Consider the following 24,774-nt stretch of genomic DNA (forward strand, 5'->3'; position numbering starts at 1 on the left):
ATTCCACAGCAAGATCCTGGTGGTGGTACAGTAGCATGGTGGTGGTGGTACAGTAGCATGGTGGTGGTACAGTAGCATGGTGGTGGTATAGTAGCATGTTGGTGGTACAGTAGCATGGTGGTGGTGGTATAGTAGCATGGTGGTGGTATAGTAGCATGGTGGTGGTGGTATAGTAGCATGGTGGTGGTGGTATAGTAGCATGGTGGTGGTGGTACAGTAGCATGGTGGTGGTACAGTAGCATGGTGGTGGTATAGTAGCATGGTGGTGGTGGTACAGTAGCATGGTGGTGGTGGTACTGTAGCATGGTGGTGGTATAGTAGCATGGTGGTGGTGGTATAGTAGCATGGTGGTGGTATAGTAGCATGGTGGTGGTGGTACAGTAGCATGGTGGTGGTGGTACAGTAGCATGGTGGTGGTGGTACAGTAGCATGGTGGTGGTGGTATAGTAGCATGGTGGTGGTATAGTAGCATGGTGGTGGTATAGTAGCATGGTGGTGGTATAGTAGCATGGTGGTGGTGGTACAGTAGCATGGTGGTACAGTAGCATGGTGGTGGTGGTACAGTAGCATGGTGGTGGTGGTACAGTAGCATGGTGGTGGTATAGTAGAATGGTGGTGGTGGTCCTGTAGCATGGTGGTATAGTAGCATGGTGGTGGTACAGTAGCATGGTGGTGGTACAGTAGCATGGTGGTGGTACAGTAGCATGGTGGTGGTGGTACAGTAGCATGGTGGTGGTATAGTAGCATGTTGGTGGTATAGTAGCATGGTGGTGGTGGTACAGTAGCATGGTGGTGGTGGTATAGTAGCATGGTGGTGGTGGTATAGTAGCATGGTGGTGGTGGTGGTATAGTAGCATGGTGGTGGTGGTACAGTAGCATGGTGGTGGTGGTATAGTAGCATGGTGGTGGTGGTATAGTAGCATGGTGGTGGTGGTACTGTAGCATGGTGGTGGTATAGTAGAATGGTGGTGGTGGTCCTGTAGCATGGTGGTGGTATAGTAGCATGGTGGTGGTACAGTAGCATGGTGGTGGTACAGTAGCATGGTGGTGGTACAGTAGCATGGTGGTGGTGGTACAGTAGCATGGTGGTGGTATAGTAGCATGTTGGTGGTACAGTAGCATGGTGGTGGTGGTACAGTAGCATGGTGGTGGTATAGTAGCATGGTGGTGGTGGTATCATGGTGGTGGTACATTATCATGGTGGTGGTACAGTAGCATGGTGGTGGTGGTACAGTAGCATGGTGGTGGTATAGTAGCATGGTGGTGGTGGTACAGTAGCATGGTGGTGGTGGTATAGTAGCATGGTGGTGGTATAGTAGCATGTTGGTGGTACAGTAGCATGGTGGTGGTGGTACAGTAGCATGGTGGTGGTATAGTAGCATGGTGGTGGTGGTACAGTAGCATGGTGGTGGTATAGTAGCATGGTGGTGGTGGTACAGTAGCATGGTGGTGGTATAGTAGCATGGTGGTGGTATAGTAGCATGGTGGTGGTGGTATAGTAGCATGGTGGTGGTGGTATCAGTAGCATGGTGGTGGTGGTATAGTAGCATGGTGGTGGTGGTACAGTAGCATGGTGGTGGTGGTACAGTAGCATGGTGGTGGTGGTACAGTAGCATGGTGGTGGTGGGTAGCAGTAGCATGGTGGTGGTGGTATAGTAGCATGGTGGTGGTGGTATGGTGGTGGTAGAGCATGGTGGTGGTGGTACAGTAGCATGGTGGTGGTGGTACAGTAGCATGGTGGTGGTAGTAGCATGGTGGTGGTGGTACATGGTGGTGGTATAGTAGCATGGTGGTGGTACAGTAGCATGGTGGTGGTATAGTAGCATGGTGGTGGTGGTACAGTAGCATGGTGGTGGTGGTATAGTAGCATGGTGGTGGTGGTATAGTAGCATGGTGGTGGTGGTATAGTAGCATGGTGGTGGTATAGTAGCATGGTGGTGGTGGTACAGTAGCATGGTGGTGGTGGTACAGTAGCATGGTGGTGGTATAGTAGCATGGTGGTGGTGGTACAGTAGCATGGTGGTGGTGGTATAGTAGCATGGTGGTGGTGGTACAGTAGCATGGTGGTGGTATAGTAGCATGGTGGTGGTGGTACAGTAGCATGGTGGTACAGTAGCATGGTGGTGGTGGTACAGTAGCATGGTGGTGGTGGTACAGTAGCATGGTGGTGGTATAGTAGAATGGTGGTGGTGGTATAGTAGCATGGTGGTGGTATAGTAGCATGGTGGTGGTGGTATAGTAGCATGGTGGTGGTATAGTAGCATGGTGGTGGTGGTACAGTAGCATGGTGGTGGTGGTACAGTAGCATGGTGGTGGTGGTATAGTAGCATGGTGGTGGTATAGTAGCATGGTGGTGGTATAGTAGCATGGTGGTGGTATAGTAGCATGGTGGTGGTGGTACAGTAGCATGGTGGTACAGTAGCATGGTGGTGGTGGTACAGTAGCATGGTGGTGGTGGTACAGTAGCATGGTGGTGGTATAGTAGAATGGTGGTGGTGGTATAGTAGCATGTTGGTGGTACAGTAGCATGGTGGTGGTGGTACAGTAGCATGGTGGTGGTATAGTAGCATGGTGGTGGTATAGTAGCATGGTGGTGGTACAGTAGCATGGTGGTGGTACAGTAGCATGGTGGTGGTATAGTAGCATGGTGGTGGTGGTACAGTAGCATGGTGGTGGTGGTATAGTAGAATGGTGGTGGTGGTCCTGTAGCATGGTGGTGGTATAGTAGCATGGTGGTGGTGGCATGGTGGTGGTGGTACAGTAGCATGGTGGTGGTACAGTAGCATGGTGGTGGTACAGTAGCATGGTGGTGGTACAGTAGCATGGTGGTGGTGGTACAGTAGCATGGTGGTGGTATAGTAGCATGGTGGTGGTATAGTAGCATGGTGGTGGTACAGTAGCATGGTGGTGGTACAGTAGCATGGTGGTGGTGGTACAGTAGCATGGTGGTGGTGTTACAGTAGAATGGTGGTGGTACAGTAGCATGGTGGTGGTACAGTAGAACGGTGGCAGTGGTACATTATCATGGTGGTGGTACATTATCATGGTGGTGGTACTGTAGCATGGTGGTGGTATAGTAGCATGGTGGTGGTGGTCCTGTAGCATGGTGGTGGTATAGTAGCATGGTGGTGGTACAGTAGCATGTTGGTGGTACAGTAGCATGGTGGTGGTGGTACAGTAGCATGGTGGTGGTATAGTAGCATGGTGGTGGTGGTACAGTAGCATGGTGGTGGTATAGTAGCATGGTGGTGGTGGTACATTAGCATGGTGGTGGTACAGTAGCATGGTGGTGGTATAGTAGCATGGTGGTGGTGGTACAGTAGCATGGTGGTGGTGGTATAGTAGCATGGTGGTGGTGGTACAGTAGCATGGTGGTGGTGGTACTGTAGCATGGTGGTGGTATAGTAGCATGGTGGTGGTGGTATAGTAGCATGGTGGTGGTGGTATAGTAGCATGGTGGTGGTGGTACAGTAGCATGGTGGTGGTGGTATAGTAGCATGGTGGTGGTGGTACAGTAGCATGGTGGTGGTGGTACTGTAGCATGGTGGTGGTATAGTAGAATGGTGGTGGTGGTACAGTAGCATGGTGGTGGTATAGTAGCATGGTGGTGGTGGTACAGTAGCATGGTGGTGGTATAGTAGCATGGTGGTGGTGGTACAGTAGCATGGTGGTGGTACAGTAGCATGGTGGTGGTATAGTAGCATGGTGGTGGTGGTACAGTAGCATGGTGGTGGTGGTATAGTAGCATGGTGGTGGTGGTATAGTAGCATGGTGGTGGTATAGTAGCATGGTGGTGGTGGTATAGTAGCATGGTGGTGGTGGTATAGTAGCATGGTGGTGGTGGTATAGTAGCATGGTGGTGGTATAGTAGCATGGTGGTGGTGGTACAGTAGCATGGTGGTGGTGGTACAGTAGCATGGTGGTGGTATAGTAGCATGGTGGTGGTATAGTAGCATGGTGGTGGTGGTACAGTAGCATGGTGGTACAGTAGCATGGTGGTGGTGGTACAGTAGCATGGTGGTGGTGGTACAGTAGCATGGTGGTGGTGGTACAGTAGCATGGTGGTGGTATAGTAGCATGGTGGTGGTGGTATAGTAGCATGGTGGTGGTGGTATAGTAGCATGGTGGTGGTGGTATAGTAGCATGGTGGTGGTATAGTAGCATGGTGGTGGTGGTACAGTAGCATGGTGGTGGTGGTACAGTAGCATGGTGGTGGTGGTATAGTAGCATGGTGGTGGTATAGTAGCATGGTGGTGGTATAGTAGCATGGTGGTGGTGGTACAGTAGCATGGTGGTACAGTAGCATGGTGGTGGTGGTACAGTAGCATGGTGGTGGTGGTACAGTAGCATGGTGGTGGTATAGTAGAATGGTGGTGGTGGTCCTGTAGCATGGTGGTGGTACAGTAGCATGGTGGTGGTACAGTAGAACGGTGGCGGTGGTACAGTATCATGGTGGTGGTGGTATAGTAGCATGTTGGTGGTACAGTAGCATGGTGGTGGTGGTACAGTAGCATGGTGGTGGTATAGTAGCATGGTGGTGGTATAGTAGCATGGTGGTGGTACAGTAGCATGGTGGTGGTACAGTAGCATGGTGGTGGTATAGTAGCATGGTGGTGGTGGTACAGTAGCATGGTGGTGGTATAGTAGCATGGTGGTGGTACAGTAGCATGGTGGTGGTACAGTAGCATGGTGGTGGTACAGTAGCATGGTGGTGGTGGTACAGTAGCATGGTGGTGGTATAGTAGCATGGTGGTGGTATAGTAGCATGGTGGTGGTATAGTAGCATGGTGGTGGTACAGTAGCATGGTGGTGGTACAGTAGCATGGTGGTGGTGGTACAGTAGCATAGTAGCATGGTGGTGGTACAGTAGCATGGTGGTGGTACAGTAGCATGGTGGTGGTGGTACAGTAGCATGGTGGTGGTGGTATAGTAGAATGGTGGTGGTGGTCCTGTAGCATGGTGGTGGTATAGTAGCATGGTGGTGGTGGTATAGTAGCATGGTGGTGGTACAGTAGCATGGTGGTGGTACAGTAGCATGGTGGTGGTACAGTAGCATGGTGGTGGTGGTACAGTAGCATGGTGGTGGTATAGTAGCATGGTGGTGGTATAGTAGCATGGTGGTGGTATAGTAGCATGGTGGTGGTACAGTAGCATGGTGGTGGTGGTACAGTAGCATGGTGGTGGTGTTACAGTAGAATGGTGGTGGTACAGTAGCATGGTGGTGGTACAGTAGAACGGTGGCAGTGGTACATTATCATGGTGGTGGTACATTATCATGGTGGTGGTACAGTAGCATGGTGGTGGTGGTATAGTAGCATGTTGGTGGTACAGTAGCATGGTGGTGGTGGTACAGTAGCATGGTGGTGGTATAGTAGCATGGTGGTGGTACAGTAGCATGGTGGTGGTACAGTAGCATGGTGGTGGTACAGTAGCATGGTGGTGGTGGTACAGTAGCATGGTGGTGGTGGTACAGTAGCATGGTGGTGGTACAGTAGCATGGTGGTGGTACAGTATAATGGTGGTGGTGTTACAGTAGCATGGTGGTGGTACAGTAGCATGGTGGTGGTACAGTATAATGGTGGTGGTGTTACAGTAGAATGGTGGTGGTACAGTAGCATGGTGGTGGTACAGTAGCATGGTGGTGGTGGTATAGTAGCATGTTGGTGGTACAGTAGCATGGTGGTGGTGGTACAGTAGCATGGTGGTGGTACAGTAGCATGGTGGTGGTACAGTAGCATGGTGGTGGTGGTACAGTAGCATGGTGGTGGTGGTACAGTAGCATGGTGGTGGTACAGTAGCATGGTGGTGGTGGTACAGTAGCATGGTGGTGGTACAGTAGCATGGTGGTGGTGGTACAGTAGCATGGTGGTGGTACAGTAGCATGGTGGTGGTATAGTAGCATGGTGGTGGTGGTCCTGTAGCATGGTGGTGGTACAGTAGCATGGTGGTGGTACAGTAGCATGGTGGTGGTACAGTAGCATGGTGGTGGTGGTACAGTAGCATGGTGGTGGTACAGTAGCATGGTGGTGGTGGTACAGTAGCATGGTGGTGGTATAGTAGCATGGTGGTGGTACAGTAGCATGGTGGTGGTACAGTAGCATGGTGGTGGTAGCATGGTGGTGGTACAGTAGCATGGTGGTGGTACAGTAGCATGGTGGTGGTGGTACAGTAGCATGGTGGTGGTACAGTAGCATGGTGGTGGTGGTACAGTAGCATGGTGGTGGTATAGTAGCATGGTGGTGGTGGTATAGTAGCATGGTGGTGGTACAGTAGCATGGTGGTGGTACAGTAGCATGGTGGTGGTACAGTAGCATGGTGGTGGTGGTACAGTAGCATGGTGGTGGTATAGTAGCATGGTGGTGGTACAGTAGCATGGTGGTGGTACAGTAGCATGGTGGTGGTACAGTAGCATGGTGGTGGTGGTACAGTAGCATGGTGGTGGTGTTACAGTAGCATGGTGGTGGTACAGTAGCATGGTGGTGGTACAGTAGAACGGTGGCAGTGGTACATTATCATGGTGGTGGTACATTATCATGGTGGTGGTACAGTAGCATGGTGGTGGTGGTATAGTAGCATGTTGGTGGTACAGTAGCATGGTGGTGGTGGTACAGTAGCATGGTGGTGGTGGTACAGTAGCATGGTGGTGGTAGTAGCATGGTGGTGGTATAGTAGCATGGTGGTGGTACAGTAGCATGGTGGTGGTACAGTAGCATGGTGGTGGTACAGTAGCATGGTGGTGGTGGTACAGTAGCATGGTGGTGGTAGTAGCATGGTGGTGGTGGTGGTACAGTATAGCATGGTGGTGGTGGTATAGTAGCATGGTGGTGGTACAGTATAATGGTGGTGGTGTTACAGTAGAATGGTGGTGGTACAGTAGCATGGTGGTGGTACAGTAGCATGGTGGTGGTACAGTAGCATGGTGGTGGTACAGTAGCATGGTGGTGGTACAGTAGCATGGTGGTGGTGGTATAGTAGCATGGTGGTGGTACAGTAGCATGGTGGTGGTGGTACAGTAGCATGGTGGTGGTGGTACAGTAGCATGTAGCATGGTGGTGGTACAGTAGCATGGTGGTGGTGGTACAGTAGCATGGTGGTGGTATAGTAGCATGGTGGTGGTGGTAGTAGCATGGTGGTGGTATAGTAGCATGGTGGTGGTACAGTAGCATGGTGGTGGTACAGTAGCATGGTGGTGGTGTCCTGTAGCATGGTGGTGGTATAGTAGCATGGTGGTGGTACAGTAGCATGGTGGTGGTGGTACAGTAGCATGGTGGTGGTGGTACAGTAGCATGGTGGTGGTACAGTAGCATGGTGGTGGTGGTACAGTAGCATGGTGGTGGTACAGTAGCATGGTGGTGGTACAGTAGCATGGTGGTGGTATAGTAGCATGGTGGTGGTGGTACAGTAGCATGGTGGTGGTATAGTAGCATGGTGGTGGTATAGTAGCATGGTGGTGGTATGTAGCATGGTGGTGGTACAGTAGCATGGTGGTGGTACAGTAGCATGGTGGTGGTGGTATAGTAGCATGGTGGTGGTGGTACAGTAGCATGGTGGTGGTACAGTAGCATGGTGGTGGTACAGTAGAGCATGGTGGTGGTACAGTAGCATGGTGGTGGTGGTGGTGGTACAGTAGCATGGTGGTGGTGGTATAGTAGCATGTTGGTGGTGGTAGCATGGTGGTGGTGGTACAGTAGCATGGTGGTGGTGGTACAGTAGCATGGTGGTGGTATAGTAGCATGGTGGTGGTATAGTAGCATGGTGGTGGTACAGTAGCATGGTGGTGGTACAGTAGCATGGTGGTGGTATAGTAGCATGGTGGTGGTGGTACAGTAGCATGGTGGTGGTGGTACAGTAGCATGTAGCATGGTGGTGGTACAGTATGGTGGTGGTGGTACAGTAGCATGGTGGTGGTACAGTAGCATGGTGGTGGTACAGTAGCATGGTGGTGGTACAGTAGCATGGTGGTGGTGGTACAGTAGCATGGTGGTGGTACAGTAGCATGGTGGTGGTGGTACAGTAGCATGGTGGTGGTACAGTAGCATGGTGGTGGTGGTACAGTAGCATGGTGGTGGTACAGTAGCATGGTGGTGGTAGCAGTAGCATGGTGGTGGTACAGTAGCATGGTGGTGGTGGTACAGTAGCATGGTGGTGGTATAGTAGCATGGTGGTGGTATGTTACAGTAGCATGGTGGCATGGCATGGTGGTGGGCATGGTGGTGGTACAGTAGCATGGTGGTGGTGGTACAGTAGCATGGTGGTGGTGTAGTGGTACAGTAGCAGCATGGCATGGTGGTGGTACAGTAGCATGGTGGTGGTGGTACAGTAGCATGGTGGTGGTACAGTAGCATGGTGGTGGTGGTATAGTAGCATGGTGGTGGCATGGTGGTGGTACAGTAGTAGCATGGTGGTGGTATAGTAGCATGTTGGTGGTACAGTAGCATGGTGGTGGTGGTACAGTAGCATGGTGGTGGTGGTACAGTAGCATGGTGGTGGTATAGTAGAATGGTGGTGGTGGTCCTGTAGCATGGTGGTGGTACAGTAGCATGGTGGTGGTACAGTAGAACGGTGGCGGTGGTACAGTATCATGGTGGTGGTGGTATAGTAGCATGTTGGTGGTACAGTAGCATGGTGGTGGTGGTACAGTAGCATGGTGGTGGTATAGTAGCATGGTGGTGGTACAGTAGCATGGTGGTGGTGGTACAGTAGCATGGTGGTGGTACAGTAGCATGGTGGTGGTACAGTAGCATGGTGGTGGTGGTACAGTAGCATGGTGGTGGTGGTATAGTAGAATGGTGGTGGTGGTCCTGTAGCATGGTGGTGGTATAGTAGCATGGTGGTGGTGGTATAGTAGCATGGTGGTGGTACAGTAGCATGGTGGTGGTACAGTAGCATGGTGGTGGTACAGTAGCATGGTGGTGGTGGTACAGTAGCATGGTGGTGGTATAGTAGCATGGTGGTGGTATAGTAGCATGGTGGTGGTACAGTAGCATGGTGGTGGTACAGTAGCATGGTGGTGGTGGTACAGTAGCATGGTGGTGGTGTTACAGTAGAATGGTGGTGGTACAGTAGCATGGTGGTGGTACAGTAGAACGGTGGCAGTGGTACATTATCATGGTGGTGGTACATTATCATGGTGGTGGTACAGTAGCATGGTGGTGGTGGTATAGTAGCATGTTGGTGGTACAGTAGCATGGTGGTGGTGGTACAGTAGCATGGTGGTGGTGGTACAGTAGCATGGTGGTGGTATAGTAGCATGGTGGTGGTATAGTAGCATGGTGGTGGTACAGTAGCATGGTGGTGGTACAGTAGCATGGTGGTGGTATAGTAGCATGGTGGTGGTGGTACAGTAGCATGGTGGTGGTGGTACAGTATAATGGTGGTGGTGGTATAGTAGCATGGTGGTGGTACAGTATAATGGTGGTGGTGTTACAGTAGAATGGTGGTGGTACAGTAGCATGGTGGTGGTACAGTAGCATGGTGGTGGTACAGTAGAACGGTGGCGGTGGTACAGTATCATGGTGGTGGTACAGTAGCATGGTGGTGGTGGTATAGTAGCATGTTGGTGGTACAGTAGCATGGTGGTGGTGGTACAGTAGCATGGTGGTGGTGGTACAGTAGCATGGTGGTGGTATAGTAGCATGGTGGTGGTACAGTAGCATGGTGGTGGTGGTACAGTAGCATGGTGGTGGTATAGTAGCATGGTGGTGGTGGTCCTGTAGCATGGTGGTGGTATAGTAGCATGGTGGTGGTACAGTAGCATGGTGGTGGTACAGTAGCATGGTGGTGGTGGTCCTGTAGCATGGTGGTGGTATAGTAGCATGGTGGTGGTGGTACAGTAGCATGGTGGTGGTACAGTAGCATGGTGGTGGTGGTCCTGTAGCATGGTGGTGGTATAGTAGCATGGTGGTGGTGGTACAGTAGCATGGTGGTGGTACAGTAGCATGGTGGTGGTACAGTAGCATGGTGGTGGTGGTACAGTAGCATGGTGGTGGTGGTACAGTAGCATGGTGGTGGTATAGTAGCATGGTGGTGGTATAGTAGCATGGTGGTGGTATAGTAGCATGGTGGTGGTACAGTAGCATGGTGGTGGTACAGTAGCATGGTGGTGGTGGTACAGTAGCATGGTGGTGGTGTTACAGTAGAATGGTGGTGGTACAGTAGCATGGTGGTGGTACAGTAGAACGGTGGCAGTGGTACATTATCATGGTGGTGGTACATTATCATGGTGGTGGTACAGTAGCATGGTGGTGGTGGTATAGTAGCATGTTGGTGGTACAGTAGCATGGTGGTGGTGGTACAGTAGCATGGTGGTGGTGGTACAGTAGCATGGTGGTGGTATAGTAGCATGGTGGTGGTATAGTAGCATGGTGGTGGTACAGTAGCATGGTGGTGGTACAGTAGCATGGTGGTGGTATAGTAGCATGGTGGTGGTGGTACAGTAGCATGGTGGTGGTGGTACAGTATAATGGTGGTGGTGGTATAGTAGCATGGTGGTGGTACAGTATAATGGTGGTGGTGTTACAGTAGAATGGTGGTGGTACAGTAGCATGGTGGTGGTACAGTAGCATGGTGGTGGTACAGTAGAACGGTGGCGGTGGTACAGTATCATGGTGGTGGTACAGTAGCATGGTGGTGGTGGTATAGTAGCATGTTGGTGGTACAGTAGCATGGTGGTGGTGGTACAGTAGCATGGTGGTGGTACAGTAGCATGGTGGTGGTATAGTAGCATGGTGGTGGTACAGTAGCATGGTGGTGGTGGTACAGTAGCATGGTGGTGGTATAGTAGCATGGTGGTGGTGGTCCTGTAGCATGGTGGTGGTATAGTAGCATGGTGGTGGTACAGTAGCATGGTGGTGGTACAGTAGCATGGTGGTGGTGGTCCTGTAGCATGGTGGTGGTATAGTAGCATGGTGGTGGTACAGTAGCATGGTGGTGGTACAGTAGCATGGTGGTGGTAGCATGGTGGTGGTACAGTAGCATGGTGGTGGTACAGTAGCATGGTGGTGGTGGTGGTGGTGGTACAGTAGCATGGTGGTGGTACAGTAGCATGGTGGTGGTACAGTAGCATGGTGGTGGTGGTACAGTAGCATGGTGGTGGTATAGTAGCATGGTGGTGGTGGTCCTGTAGCATGGTGGTGGTACAGTAGCATGGTGGTGGTACAGTAGCATGGTGGTGGTACAGTAGCATGGTGGTGGTACAGTAGCATGGTGGTGGTACAGTAGCATGGTGGTGGTGGTACAGTAGCATGGTGGTGGTGGTACAGTAGCATGGTGGTGGGTACAGTAGCATGGTGGTGGTACAGTAGCATGGTGGTGGTACAGTAGCATGGTGGTGGTACAGTAGCATGGTGGTGGTACAGTATCATGGTGGTGGTACAGTAGCATGGTGGTGGTACAGTAGCATGGTGGTGGTGGTACAGTAGCATGGTGGTGGTGGTAGCATGGTGGTGGTGGTATAGTAGCATGGTGGTGGTACAGTAGCATGGTGGTGGTGTTACAGTAGCATGGTGGTGGTACAGTAGCATGGTGGTGGTACAGTAGCATGGTGGTGGGTGGTGGTGGTACAGTATCATGGTGGTGGTACAGTAGCATGGTGGTGGTGGTACAGTAGCATGGTGGTGGTGGTACAGTAGCATGGTGGTGGTATAGTAGCATGCATGGTGGTGGTACAGTAGCATGGTGGTGGTACAGTAGCATGGTGGTGGTACAGTAGCATGGTGGTGGTGGTAGCATGGTGGTGGTACAGTAGCATGGTGGTGGTACAGTAGCATGGTGGTGGTGGTACAGTAGCATGGTGGTGGTATAGTAGCATGGTGGTGGTATAGTAGCATGGTGGTGGTGGTATAGTAGCATGGTGGTGGTACAGTAGCATGGTGGTGGTACAGTAGCATGGTGGTGGTGGTACAGTAGCATGGTGGTGGTTACAGTAGCATGGTGGTGGTACAGTAGCATGGTGGTGGTACAGTAGAATGGTGGTGGTACATTATCATGGTGGTGGTACAGTAGCATGGTGGTGGTGGTACAGTAGCATGGTGGTGGTGGTATAGTAGCATGTTGGTGGTACAGTAGCATGGTGGTGGTGGTACAGTAGCATGGTGGTGGTGGTACAGTAGCATGGTGGTGGTGGTGGTGGTATAGTAGCATGGTGGTGGTACAGTAGCATGGTGGTGGTACAGTAGCATGGTGGTGGTATAGTAGCATGGTGGTGGTGGTACAGTAGCATGGTGGTGGTGGTACAGTATAATGGTGGTGGTGGTATAGTAGCATGGTGGTGGTACAGTATAATGGTGGTGGTGGTACAGTAGCATGGTGGTGGTACAGTAGCATGGTGGTGGTACAGTAGCATGGTGGTGGTACAGTGGTGGTGGTGGTACAGTAGCATGGTGGTGGTACAGTAGCATGGTGGTGGTGGTATAGTAGCATGTTGGTGGTACAGTAGCATGGTGGTGGTGGTACAGTAGCATGGTGGTGGTGGTACAGTAGCATGGTGGTGGTATAGTAGCATGGTGGTGGTACAGTAGCATGGTGGTGGTACAGTAGCATGGTGGTGGTACAGTAGCATGGTGGTGGTGGTACAGTAGCATGGTGGTGGTGGTATAGTAGAATGGTGGTGGTACAGTAGCATGGTGGTGGTGGTATAGTAGCATGGTGGTGGTACAGTAGCATGGTGGTGGTACAGGTGGTGGTGGTACAGTAGCATGGTGGTGGTACAGTAGCATGGTGGTGGTGGTACAGTAGCATGGTGGTGGTATAGTAGCATGGTGGTGGTGGTCCTGTAGCATGGTGGTGGTACAGTAGCATGGTGGTGGTACAGTAGCATGGTGGTGGTACAGTAGAACGGTGGCGGTGGTACAGTATCATGGTGGTGGTAGCATAGTAGCATGGTGGTGGTGGTACAGTAGCATGGTGGTGGGTACAGTAGCATGGTGGTGGTACAGTAGCATGGTGGTGGTACAGTAGCATGGTGGTGGTACAGTAGCATGGTGGTGGTACAGTAGCATGGTGGTGGTGGTACAGTATCATGGTGGTGGTACAGTAGCATGGTGGTGGTGGTACAGTAGCATGGTGGTGGTATAGTAGCATGGTGGTGGTACAGTAGCATGGTGGTGGTGGTACAGTAGCATGGTGGTGGTACAGTAGCATGGTGGTGGTACAGTAGCATGGTGGTGGTACAGTAGCATGGTGGTGGTACAGTAGCATGGTGGTGGTGGTACAGTAGCATGGTGGTGGTGGTAGTAGCATGGTGGTGGTACAGTAGCATGGTGGTGGTACAGTAGCATGGTGGTGGTGTAGCATGGTGGTGGTATAGTACAGTAGAATGGTGGTGGTACAGTAGCATGGTGGTGGTACAGTAGAGCATGGTGGTGGTACAGTAGCATGGTGGTGGTGGTCCTGTATCATGGTGGTGGTACAGTAGCATGGTGGTGGTGGTATAGTAGCATGTTGGTGGTACAGTAGCATGGTGGTGGTGGTACAGTAGCATGGTGGTGGTGGTACAGTAGCATGGTGGTGGTATAGTAGCATGGTGGTGGTATAGTAGCATGGTGGTGGTACAGTAGCATGGCATGTAGCATGGTGGTATAGTAGCATGGTGGTGGTGGTACAGTAGCATGGTGGTGGTGGTACAGTAGCATGGTGGTGGTGGTATAGTAGCATGGTGGTGGTACAGTATAATGGTGGTGGTGTTACAGTATGGTGGTGGTACAGTAGCATGGTGGTGGTACAGTGTACACGGCGGCGGTGGTACAGTATCATGGTGGTGGTACAGTAGCATGGTGGTGGTGGTACAGTAGCATGGTGGTGGTACAGTAGCATGGTGGTGGTACAGTAGCATGGTGGTGGTGGTACAGTAGCATGGTGGTGGTATAGTAGAATGGTGGTGGTGGTCCTGTAGCATGGTGGTGGTACAGTAGCATGGTGGTGGTGGTATAGTAGCATGGTGGTGGTACAGTAGCATGGTGGTGGTGGTATAGTAGCATGGTGGTGGTACAGTAGCATGGTGGTGGTGGTACAGTAGCATGGTGGTGGTATAGTAGCATGGTGGTGGTACAGTAGCATGGTGGTGGTATAGTAGCATGGTGGTGGTATAGTAGCATGGTGGTGTAGCATGGTGGTGGTACAGTAGCATGGTGGTGGTACAGTAGCATGGTGGTGGTGTTACAGTAGAATGGTGGTGGTACAGTAGCATGGTGGTGGTACAGTAGAACGGTGGCAGTGGTACATTATCATGGTGGTGGTACATTATCATGGTGGTGGTACAGTAGCATGGTGGTGGTGGTATAGTAGCATGTTGGTGGTACAGTAGCATGGTGGTGGTGGTACAGTAGCATGGTGGTGGTGGTACAGTAGCATGGTGGTGGTATAGTAGCATGGTGGTGGTATAGTAGCATGGTGGTGGTACAGTAGCATGGTGGTGGTACAGTAGCATGGTGGTGGTATAGTAGCATGGTGGTGGTGGTACAGTAGCATGGTGGTGGTACAGTAGCATGGTGGTGGTGGTACAGTAGCATGGTGGTGGTACAGTAGCATGGTGGTGGTACAGTAGCATGGTGGTGGTACAGTAGCATGGTGGTGGTACAGTAGCATGGTGGTGGTACAGTTATCATGGTGGTGGTACAGTATCATGGTGGTGGTACAGTAGCATGGTGGTGGTGGTATAGTAGCATGTTGGTGGTACAGTAGCATGGTGGTGGTGGTACAGTAGCATGGTGGTGGTACAGTAGCATGGTGGTGGTATAGTAGCATGGTGGTGGTACAGTAGCATGGTGGTGGTGGTACAGTAGCATGGTGGTGGTATAGTAGCATGGTGGTGGTGGTAGCATGGTGGTGTACAGTACAGTAGCATGGTGGTGGTACAGTAGCATGGTGGTGGTGGTACAGTAGCATGGTGGTGGTACAGTAGCATGGTGGTGGTGGTACAGTAGCATGGTGGTGGTACAGTAGCATGGTGGTGGTACAGTAGCATGGTGGTGGTACAGTAGCATGGTGGTGGTGGTACAGTAGCATGGTGGTGGTATAGTAGCATGGTGGTGGTGGTCCTGTAGCATGGTGGTGGTACAGTAGCATGGTGGTGGTACAGTAGCATGGTGGTGGTACAGTAGAACGGTGGCGGTGGTACAGTATCATGGTGGTGGTACAGTAGCATGGTGGTGGTATAGTAGCATGGTGGTGGTGGTACAGTAGCATGGTGGTGGTGGTACAGTATAATGGTGGTGGTGGTATAGTAGCATGGTGGTGGTACAGTATAATGGTGGTGGTGTTACAGTAGAATGGTGGTGGTACAGTAGCATGGTGGTGGTACAGTAGCATGGTGGTGGTACAGTAGAACGGTGGCGGTGGTACAGTATCATGGTGGTGGTACAGTAGCATGGTGGTGGTGGTATAGTAGCATGTTGGTGGTACAGTAGCATGGTGGTGGTGGTACAGTAGCATGGTGGTGGTGGTACAGTAGCATGGTGGTGGTATAGTAGCATGGTGGTGTACGGTGGTGGTGGTACAGCATGGTGGTGGTGGTACAGTAGCATGGTGGTGGTACAGTAGCAGTGGTCATGTAGCATGGTGGTGGTATAGTAGCATGGTGGTGGTACAGTAGCATGGTGGTGGTACAGTAGCATGGTGGTGGTGGTCCTGTAGCATGGTGGTGGTATAGTAGCATGGTGGTGGTACAGTAGCATGGTGGTGGTACAGTAGCATGGTGGTGGTACAGTAGCATGGTGGTGGTACAGTAGCATGGTGGTGGTGGTACAGTAGCATGGTGGTGGTATAGTAGCATGGTGGTGGTGGTCCTGTAGCATGGTGGTGGTACAGTAGCATGGTGGTGGTACAGTAGCATGGTGGTGGTACAGTAGCATGGTGGTGGTACAGTAGCATGGTGGTGGTACAGTAGCATGGTGGTGGTATAGTAGCATGGTGGTGGTGGTACAGTAGCATGGTGGTGGTGGTACAGTAGCATGGTGGTGGTGGTATAGTAGCATGGTGGTGGTACAGTAGCATGGTGGTGGTACAGTAGCATGGTGGTGGTGGTACAGTAGCATGGTGGTGGTACAGTAGCATGGTGGTGGTACAGTAGAACGGTGGCGGTGGTACAGTATCATGTTGGTGGTACAGTAGCATGGTGGTGGTGGTACAGTAGCATGGTGGTGGTGGTACAGTAGCATGGTGGTGGTATAGTAGAATGGTGGTGGTGGTCCTGTAGCATGGTGGTGGTACAGTAGCATGGTGGTGGTGGTGGTGGTGGTGGTACAGTATCATAGCATGGTGGTGGTGGTATAGTAGCATGGTGGTGGTACAGTAGCATGGTGGTGGTACAGTAGCATGGTGGTGGTACAGTAGCATGGTGGTGGTGGTACAGTAGCATGGTGGTGGTGGTACAGTAGCATGGTGGTGGTATAGTAGCATGGTGGTGGTACAGTAGCATGGTGGTGGTACAGTAGCATGGTGGTGGTGTTACAGTAGCATGGTGGTGGTGTTACAGTAGAATGGTGGTGGTACAGTAGCATGGTGGTGGTACAGTAGAACGGTGGCAGTGGTACATTATCATGGTGGTGGTACATTATCATGGTGGTGGTACAGTAGCATGGTGGTGGTGGTATAGTAGCATGTTGGTGGTACAGTAGCATGGTGGTGGTGGTACAGTAGCATGGTGGTGGTGGTACAGTAGCATGGTGGTGGTATAGTAGCATGGTGGTGGTATAGTAGCATGGTGGTGGTACAGTAGCATGGTGGTGGTACAGTAGCATGGTGGTGGTATAGTAGCATGGTGGTGGTGGTACAGTAGCATGGTGGTGGTGGTACAGTATAATGGTGGTGGTGGTATAGTAGCATGGTGGTGGTACAGTAGCATGGTGGTGGTGGTACAGTAGCATGGTGGTGGTACAGTAGCATGGTGGTGGTACAGTAGCATGGTGGTGGTACAGTAGAACGGTGGCGGTGGTACAGTATCATGGTGGTGGTACAGTAGCATGGTGGTGGTGGTATAGTAGCATGTTGGTGGTACAGTAGCATGGTGGTGGTGGTACAGTAGCATGGTGGTGGTGGTACAGTAGCATGGTGGTGGTATAGTAGCATGGTGGTGGTGGTACAGTAGCATGGTGGTTGTAGCATGGTGGTGGTGGTACAGTAGCATGGTGGTGGTATAGTAGCATGGTGGTGGTGGTCCTGTAGCATGGTGGTGGTATAGTAGCATGGTGGTGGTACAGTAGCATGGTGGTGGTACAGTAGCATGGTGGTGGTGGTCCTGTAGCATGGTGGTGGTACAGTAGCATGGTGGTGGTACAGTAGCATGGTGGTGGTGGTACAGTAGCATGGTGGTGGTACAGTAGCATGGTGGTGGTGGTACAGTAGTACAGTAGCATGGTGGTGGTACAGTAGCATGGTGGTGGTGGGCAGCATGGTGGTGGTACAGTAGCATGGTGGTGGTACAGTAGCATGGTGGTGGTGGTACAGTAGCATGGTGGTGGTACAGTAGCATGGTGGTGGTACAGTAGCATGGTGGTGGTGGTACAGTAGCATGGTGGTGGTACAGTAGCATGGTGGTGGTACAGTAGCATGGTGGTGGTACAGTAGCATGGTGGTGGTACAGTAGCATGGTGGTGGTACAGTAGCATGGTGGTGGTACAGTAGCATGGTGGTGGTATAGTAGCATGGTGGTGGTGGTACAGTAGCATGGTGGTGGTATAGTAGCATGGTGGTGGTGGTACAGTAGCATGGTGGTGGTACAATAGCATGGTGGTGGTGGTCCTGTAGCATGGTGGTGGTGGTCCTATAGCATGGTGGTGGTATAGTAGCATGGTGGTGGTACTGTAGCATGGTGGTGGTATAGTAGCATGGTGGTGGTACAGTAGCATGGTGGTGGTATAGTAGCATGGTGGTGGTACAGTAGCATGGTGGTGGTATAGTAGCATGGTGGTGGTATAGTAGCATGGTGGTGGTACAGTAGCATGGTGGTGGTATAGTAGCATGGTGGGGGTACAGTAGCATGGTGGTGGTATAGTAGCATGGTGGTGGTACTGTAGCATGGTGGTGGTATAGTAGCATGGTGGTGGTATAGTAGCATGGTGGTGGTACAGTAGCATGGTGGTGGTACAGTAGCATAGTGGTGGTACAGTAGAACGGTGGCGGTGGTACAGTATCATGGTGGTGGTACAGTATCATGGTGGTGGTACAATAGCATGGTAGTGGTACAGTAGCATTGTGGTGGTGGTACAGTAGCATTGTGGTGGTCCTGTTGCATGGTGGTGGTACAGTAGCATGGTGGTGGTCCTGTAGCATGGTGGTGGTACAGTAGAATGGTGGTGGTCCTGTAGCATGGTGGTGGTACAGTAGAATGGTGGTGGTCCTGTATCATGGTGGTGGTACAGTAGCATGGTGGTGGTCCTGTAGCATGGTGGTGGTACAGTAGCATGGTGGTGGTACAGTAGAATGGTGGTGGTCCTGTATCATGGTGGTGGTACAGTAGCATGGTGGTGGTCCTGTATCATGGTGGTGGTCCTGTAGCATGGTGGTGGTACAGTAGCATGGTGGTGGTCCTGTAGCATGGTGGTGGTCCTGTAGCATGGTGGTGGTCCTGTATCATGGTGGTGGTACAGTAGAATGGTGGTGGTCCTGTATCATGGTGGTGGTCCTGTAGCATGGTGGTGGTACAGTAGCATGGTGGTGGTCCTGTAGCATGGTGGTGGTCCTGTAGCATGGTGGTGGTCCTGTATCATGGTGGTGGTACAGTAGAATGGTGGTGGTCCTGTATCATGGTGGTGGTACAGTAGCATGGTGGTGGTACAGTAGAATGGTGGTGGTCCTGTAGCATGGTGGTGGTACAGTAGAATGGTGGTGGTACAGTAGCATGGTGGTGGTCCTCCAGCATGGTGGTGGTACAGTAGCATGGTGGTGGTACAGTAGCATGGTGGTGTTACAGTAGCATGGTGGTGGTGGTACAGTAGCATGGTGGTGGTACAGTAGCATGGTGGTGGTGGTCCTGCAGCATGGTGGTGGTACAGTAGCATGGTGGTGTTACAGTAGCATGGTGGTGGTGGTACAGTAGCATGGTGGTGGTACAGTAGCATGGTGGTGGTCCTGCAGCATGGTGGTGGTGGTCCTGCAGCATGGTGGTGGTACAGTAGCATGGTGGTGGTGGTACAGTAGCATGGTGGTGGTACAGTAGCATGGTGGTGGTCCTGCAGCATGGTGGTGGTACAGTAGAACGGTGGCTTGGTTGAAGATATGATAACATTCAGTATCAAAAATAATCAAAAATAGAGACAATTAGAAAAGGGGCAAAGTGCCTGGACACAGCCCTTAGCCATGGTATATTGGCCATATACCACAAACCCCCTGAGGTGCCTTATTACACAAATACCTTTTCACAGATGTAACCATTAGGTCTGTAACTAGATACCGACTGATAAATAACTACAATTTCAACCTGGAATCTTACAAAACCTTACTTGATAATAAAGCCAATAGCTGACCTTCACATTTCTTAGAGAAATCAAATCAAATCAAATGGTATTTGTCCCACGCGGCAAATATAACCTTACAGTGAAACTTACAAGCCATTGACCAACAATGCAGTTAAGAAAAAATTAAATAAAAATTAAAAACAATAAGAAATAAAAGTAACAAAGAATGAAAGAGCAGCAGTAAAATGACAATAGAGAGGTTATATACAGGTTATATACAGGTTATATACAGGTTATATACAGGTACATACCTGTGAATTCTCCCCCAGCTTCCCACACAGTCACCTTATGCCAAACTCTCTATTTACCTCCAAAGGAGGAACCTCTAAAAATGATCTCCCAGTTTTGAGACAACAGTCATTGTTGGTTTACTAGACAATAAAGGATGGTTGACATTATCGATCCGGCCCTACACTATTCCCAAAACCAGGAAGAGACATGGCTTCAGAGAGTCAACATTGGCCCTATCAACCGACTCAGGGGGCCAGCGCTAACGAGGCCAGCGCTCAGCACAGAGGAACACAGGGGGGTTTTCTTAACGTCGCCGTTACGTTGGGGGAACGTCGGAGAGGAAGCTCTAAATGAGCCCCCCCCAGAAGGGATGAGAAGAGGAGATGCTCCGTGAGAAATTTACTCTGCACAACACAGTGTGTCACAGTTACAACAACAATATCTGATTGGACAACTTAGTTGGTATGTGCGCACGCACACACACGTACACACACTTATCTTCGTCACACACACCTAAATAGTATGTTTCTGTGTGTATGTATGTGTGTCTGTCTGTTTGCGCCTGTGCACGAGGGCGTGTGCACACCTCCAAGTAATGGGCATCACCATGGCGACCAGGTGACCCAAAAAGGCAGTTAGTTGGCCTTAACATCCTCGGAGCAGGAGAGTGTGCATAGACACAGTGCATATATTATGCAAATCAAGGTCCCTGGGAAAGTATGTCCTTCCTTTCGACAGAGCGGTTCTCTCGCTCCTCGACTTAATTCACTCTTATCACTGCGCCCCGCAAGGAACCATCGGAGCACAACATGTGCGTCACGGGGGAATCAAAACAGCGAAACACATCTGTGACATGCATCCTACTACAGAAAGATAAGGGAATTGCCCTTATATCGGTCGATGTAGGCATTTCTGGGGAGGAAACGCCGGAGAGAGCAGACGACAGAGAGGTATTTTATTCTTCTCTATCTCCTTTCATAAAGCCGCCTCCCTTTGTTCGCTCCTGCCTTCACTCTCTACTCATGAGAATGAGGGGAGAAATATAACATCTCTCACTGAGCTTTTATGACTGGGAAGGCTGGCATGAGTGAGAGTTTTAGACATGATTGGATTGTAAAGTAAAAAATACAACAGCCTGATTGTGGAGGGAGGGAGGGAGAGAGGGAGGAAGGGAGGGAGGGAGGGAGGGAGGGATGGAGGAGGGGAGGGAGGGATGGAGGGATGGAGGGAGGGAGGGATGGAGGAGGGGAGGGAGGGAGGAGGGGGAGGGAGGGAGGGAGGGAGGGAGGGAGGGAGGGAGGGAGGAGGGGAGGGAGGGAGGAGGGGAGGGAGGGAGGGAGGGATGGAGGGAGGGAGGGAGGGAGGGAGGGAGGGAGGGAGGGGAGGGATGGAGGGAGGAGGGAGGGAGGGAGGGAGGGAGGGATGGAGGGAGGGAGGGAGGAAGGGAGGGATGGAGGGAGGGAGGGAGGGAGGGAGGGAGGGATGGAGGGAGGGAGGGATGGAGGGAGGAGGGAGGGGAGGGAGGGAGGAGGGATGGAGGGAGGGAGGGAGGGAGGGAGGGAGGGAGGGAGGGAGGGAGGGAGGGAGGAAGGGAGGGATGGAGGAGGGAGGGAGGGAGGGATGGATGGAGGGAGGGAGGGAGGGAGGGATGGAGGGAGGGGAGGGAGGGAGGGAGGGAGGGAGGGAGGGATGGAGGAGGGAGGAGGGAGGGAGGGAGGGGAGGGAGGGAGGGAGGGAGGGATGGAGGGAGGGAGGGAGGGAGGGAGGGAGGGAGGGATGGGGGAGGGATGGGGAGGGAGGGAGGGAGGGAGGAGGGAGGGAGGGAGGGAGGAGGGAGGGAGGGAGGAAGGGAGGGAGGGAGGGAGGGAGGGAGGGAGGGAGGGATGGAGGGAGGGAGGGGAGGGATGGAGGGAGGGAGGGAGGGAGGAAGGAGGGATGGAGGGAGGGAGGGAGGGATGGAGGAGGGGAGGGAGGGATGGAGGGATGGAGGAGGGAGGGATGGAGGGAGGAGGGAGGAGGGAGGGGAGGGAGGGAGGGAGGAGGAGGGGAGGGAGGGAGGGAGGGAGGGAGGGAGGGAGGGAGGGAGGGAGGGGGGAGGGAGGGAGGAGGGAGGGAGGAGGGGAGGGAGGAGGGGAGGGAGGGAGGAGGGGGAGGGAGGGAGGGAGGAGGGGAGGGAGGGAGGAGGGGGAGGGAGGGAGGAGGGGAGGGAGGAGGAGGGGAGGGAGGAGAGGGGAGGAGGGAGGAGGGGAGGAGGGGAGGGAGGGAGGGAGGGAGGGAGGGAGGAAGGAAGGAAGGAAGGAAGGAAGGAAGGAAGGAAGGAAGGAAGGAAGGAAGGAAGGAAGGAAGGAAGGAAGGAAGGAAGGAAGGAAGGAAGGAAGGAAGGAAGGAAGGAAGGAAGGAAGGTGCTGGACTGGGCTTGTCTGTGCTCTCATAAAACACCCAAAATCTAGCCACTACTTTCAACGACCTTTTCACAGATTTATATGTGAGAGACAGGACTGGCATGCCTGAATAGCGTATCAATGAGCTGTTATTTCCACTGTTGAAAAGGTTTGAGGCAGTACAAAGGGTGTCCAATGTGTGGCTGAAATGCTGGCGGATGACAATGTGCTTTGTATGATGACTTAAGACGCCCCCTTTTCTGAATACACACTCAGAGGCTGACAGACGTGCTGCACATGCCCACACACACAGGGATTAGCAACACACGATGGCATGGTAACACACACCAGACACAGCTATCTACCTGAGAGCTTGTTGTGGTGTAGGAACTCCATTTGTAGCCTCTGCCCTGCCCTCTGGGCCAGAAGGTAAGGCGTGGAGTAGGTTGGATCTCCTGTAGCACACATCACATCAGCTCCACTGAACACCAATGACATGGTCTCTAACACATCAGGTAGAACCACAGCAGCACACAGTGCCTAGAGAGAGAGAGAGAGAGGGAGAGACAGAGAGAGAGAGAGAGAGAGAGAGAGAGAGAGAGACAGAGAGAGAGAGAGAGAGAGGCAGAGAGAGAGAGAAAGACAGAGAGAGTGAGAGAGAGAGAGAGGCAGAGGCAGAGAGAGAGAGAGAGAGAGAGAGAGAGAGAGAGAGAGAGGCAGAGAGAGAGAGAGAGAGAGAGGCAGAGAGAGAGAGAGAGGCAGAGAGAGAGAGAGAGAGAGAGAGAGATAGAGAGAGAGAGAGACAGAGTAAATTAGCAGACGCTCTTATCCAGAGCGATTTACAGGAGAAATTAGGGTTAAGTGCCTTGCTAAAGGGCACATCGACAGATGTTTCACCTAAATAGCCAAGCAACAATATTCACATATACAATCCCCCAACACAGGAGAAGAGATTTGGCGATAAATGAACCTTTATTGAGTATATGAGTGTCACACTTGGATAGAAAAGCATTTGCTATTTGAAATGGGCTGTGAAATCCCATGAATACATTTTAAAGGTTGTTGAGAGAACCACTTTTGGGACAAGGGGAAAAATGCTACCCAGCCAATTAAAATGGGATCTCTCTCTCTCCCCCTCTCTCTCGCCCTCACTCCCACCCCCCCCCTCTCTCTCTCTTGTTCATAAACATAATAGTGTATCCCCCTAAACCAAAGAGGAGATGCAGAGGTGTGGAATGGTGAGAGTGTAATTCTGCCCAGTACAGAGAAGACGTGTTTTATCGATCCACCAGAAACAAGGAAGGTTTGAAAGTGAGGCTAAGCACGCCATGTATACATACACACACACGCACACACGTATGCGCACAAACAACCTGCCACCCACACATTTTCACACAAGCACACATTATCCACACACATAATGTGGGCCTAAACACGCAGGTACTTAATGTGGGCCTAAAAGCACAGGAACAAGACACAGGCTATAAAACATTAACCACACAAACACTAAGGGCAGTGTTCTGTCAGTCACATCATAGGAGAGAGATTTCATGTAGTTCAGTAGTTATCCCCCCAATGGTTGAAATTGGTGAGGTAGTGCTGAGCGATTAACCAAAATGTCCGTTATTTTGGTTTTTCAAACAAGAATTGACCGATGCTGTTCAATTATTTGAATTCCATTTTGTTATTTTTTTATATAATTTTTTCCTGTGAGCTCAATGTGCACGTTGCACAGTTTCTCTAGAGATAAATCAGATCCAGCCTAAACTGTGAAATGTAGTAGGGAGTTGTAGTTTCTCTAGGGATAAATCAGATCCAGCCTAAACTGTGAAATGTAGAAGGGAGTTGTAGTTTCCAACAGGCCAATGTTCTATATAGCTTAGTGCAAGAAAACACGATGCACGATCGTGAGGGGATATAGAGAGCGGGGATATAGAGAGCAGCTGTTGTTTTGCCAGGTATCTCTACCAAGATCTAAGTGATTGATAGTTGGTATTCAGCAGTCATAGGAGTATGTCTTATTTACTTTGAATAACTACTAAAATAGTGATTTTGCGAGACAGCAGCTCTATAGAAATGAGATTTATTTTTTTATTTTACCTTTATTTAACTAGGCAAGTCAGTTAAGAACAAATTCTTATTTTCAATGACGGCCTGGGAACAGTGGGTTAACTGCCTGTTCAGGGGCAGAACGACAGATTTGTACCTTGTCAGCTCGGGGGTTTGAACTTGCAACCTTCCGGTTACTAGTCCAACACTCTAACCACTAGGCTACCCTGCCGCCCCATTCCAAGATGACTTGGAATGAAATAATAAAGTCATCAAATAAAACAAAACACTGAAATATTTTACTAAAGTGAAATTAATGTGAATAATGGTTAATAAGTGATCAGCAGTAATGTACAGCCACTATCATGGGACTTTTATTAATTATTTTATTCTGTGATGTTACAGAATTCAACCCAAATAATTCATATTCCATTTCATGTAAAAAAAAATAAAAAAAATAAAATGGAAACGGGAATCGAAAAACGCGATTATTTTTTAGATATTCGAACCAAAACTGAACCGACCTCAAAAAGCAGTAATCGCTCAGCTGTCACAATTTAATCATACTCAGACCAAAGCGCAGCGTGGAATCGGTTCGACATATTTTATTGATAGTCAAACACACAAAAAAACTGCAAAGAATAAACGGTGCGTAAAGCTCA

General features: G+C 51.1%; 1 protein-coding gene across 2 annotated transcripts in view; it reads right to left on the minus strand.

Annotated features, from left to right (window-relative positions):
* arap2 (ArfGAP with RhoGAP domain, ankyrin repeat and PH domain 2) overlaps positions 1–24,774 on the minus strand; it is a 262,145-nt gene that overhangs the window by 106,730 nt on the left and 130,641 nt on the right. For both annotated transcript variants that reach the window (XM_065021967.1, XM_065021968.1), the window contains exon 14: positions 22,429–22,603. In XM_065021967.1, the coding sequence (XP_064878039.1) occupies positions 22,429–22,603 (175 nt within the window). The remainder of the gene's footprint in view (positions 1–22,428; positions 22,604–24,774) is intronic.

The sequence above is a fragment of the Oncorhynchus nerka genome, linkage group LG8 (genome assembly GCF_034236695.1).
Source record: "Oncorhynchus nerka isolate Pitt River linkage group LG8, Oner_Uvic_2.0, whole genome shotgun sequence".
In the NCBI taxonomy this organism is placed as follows: domain Eukaryota; kingdom Metazoa; phylum Chordata; class Actinopteri; order Salmoniformes; family Salmonidae; genus Oncorhynchus; species Oncorhynchus nerka.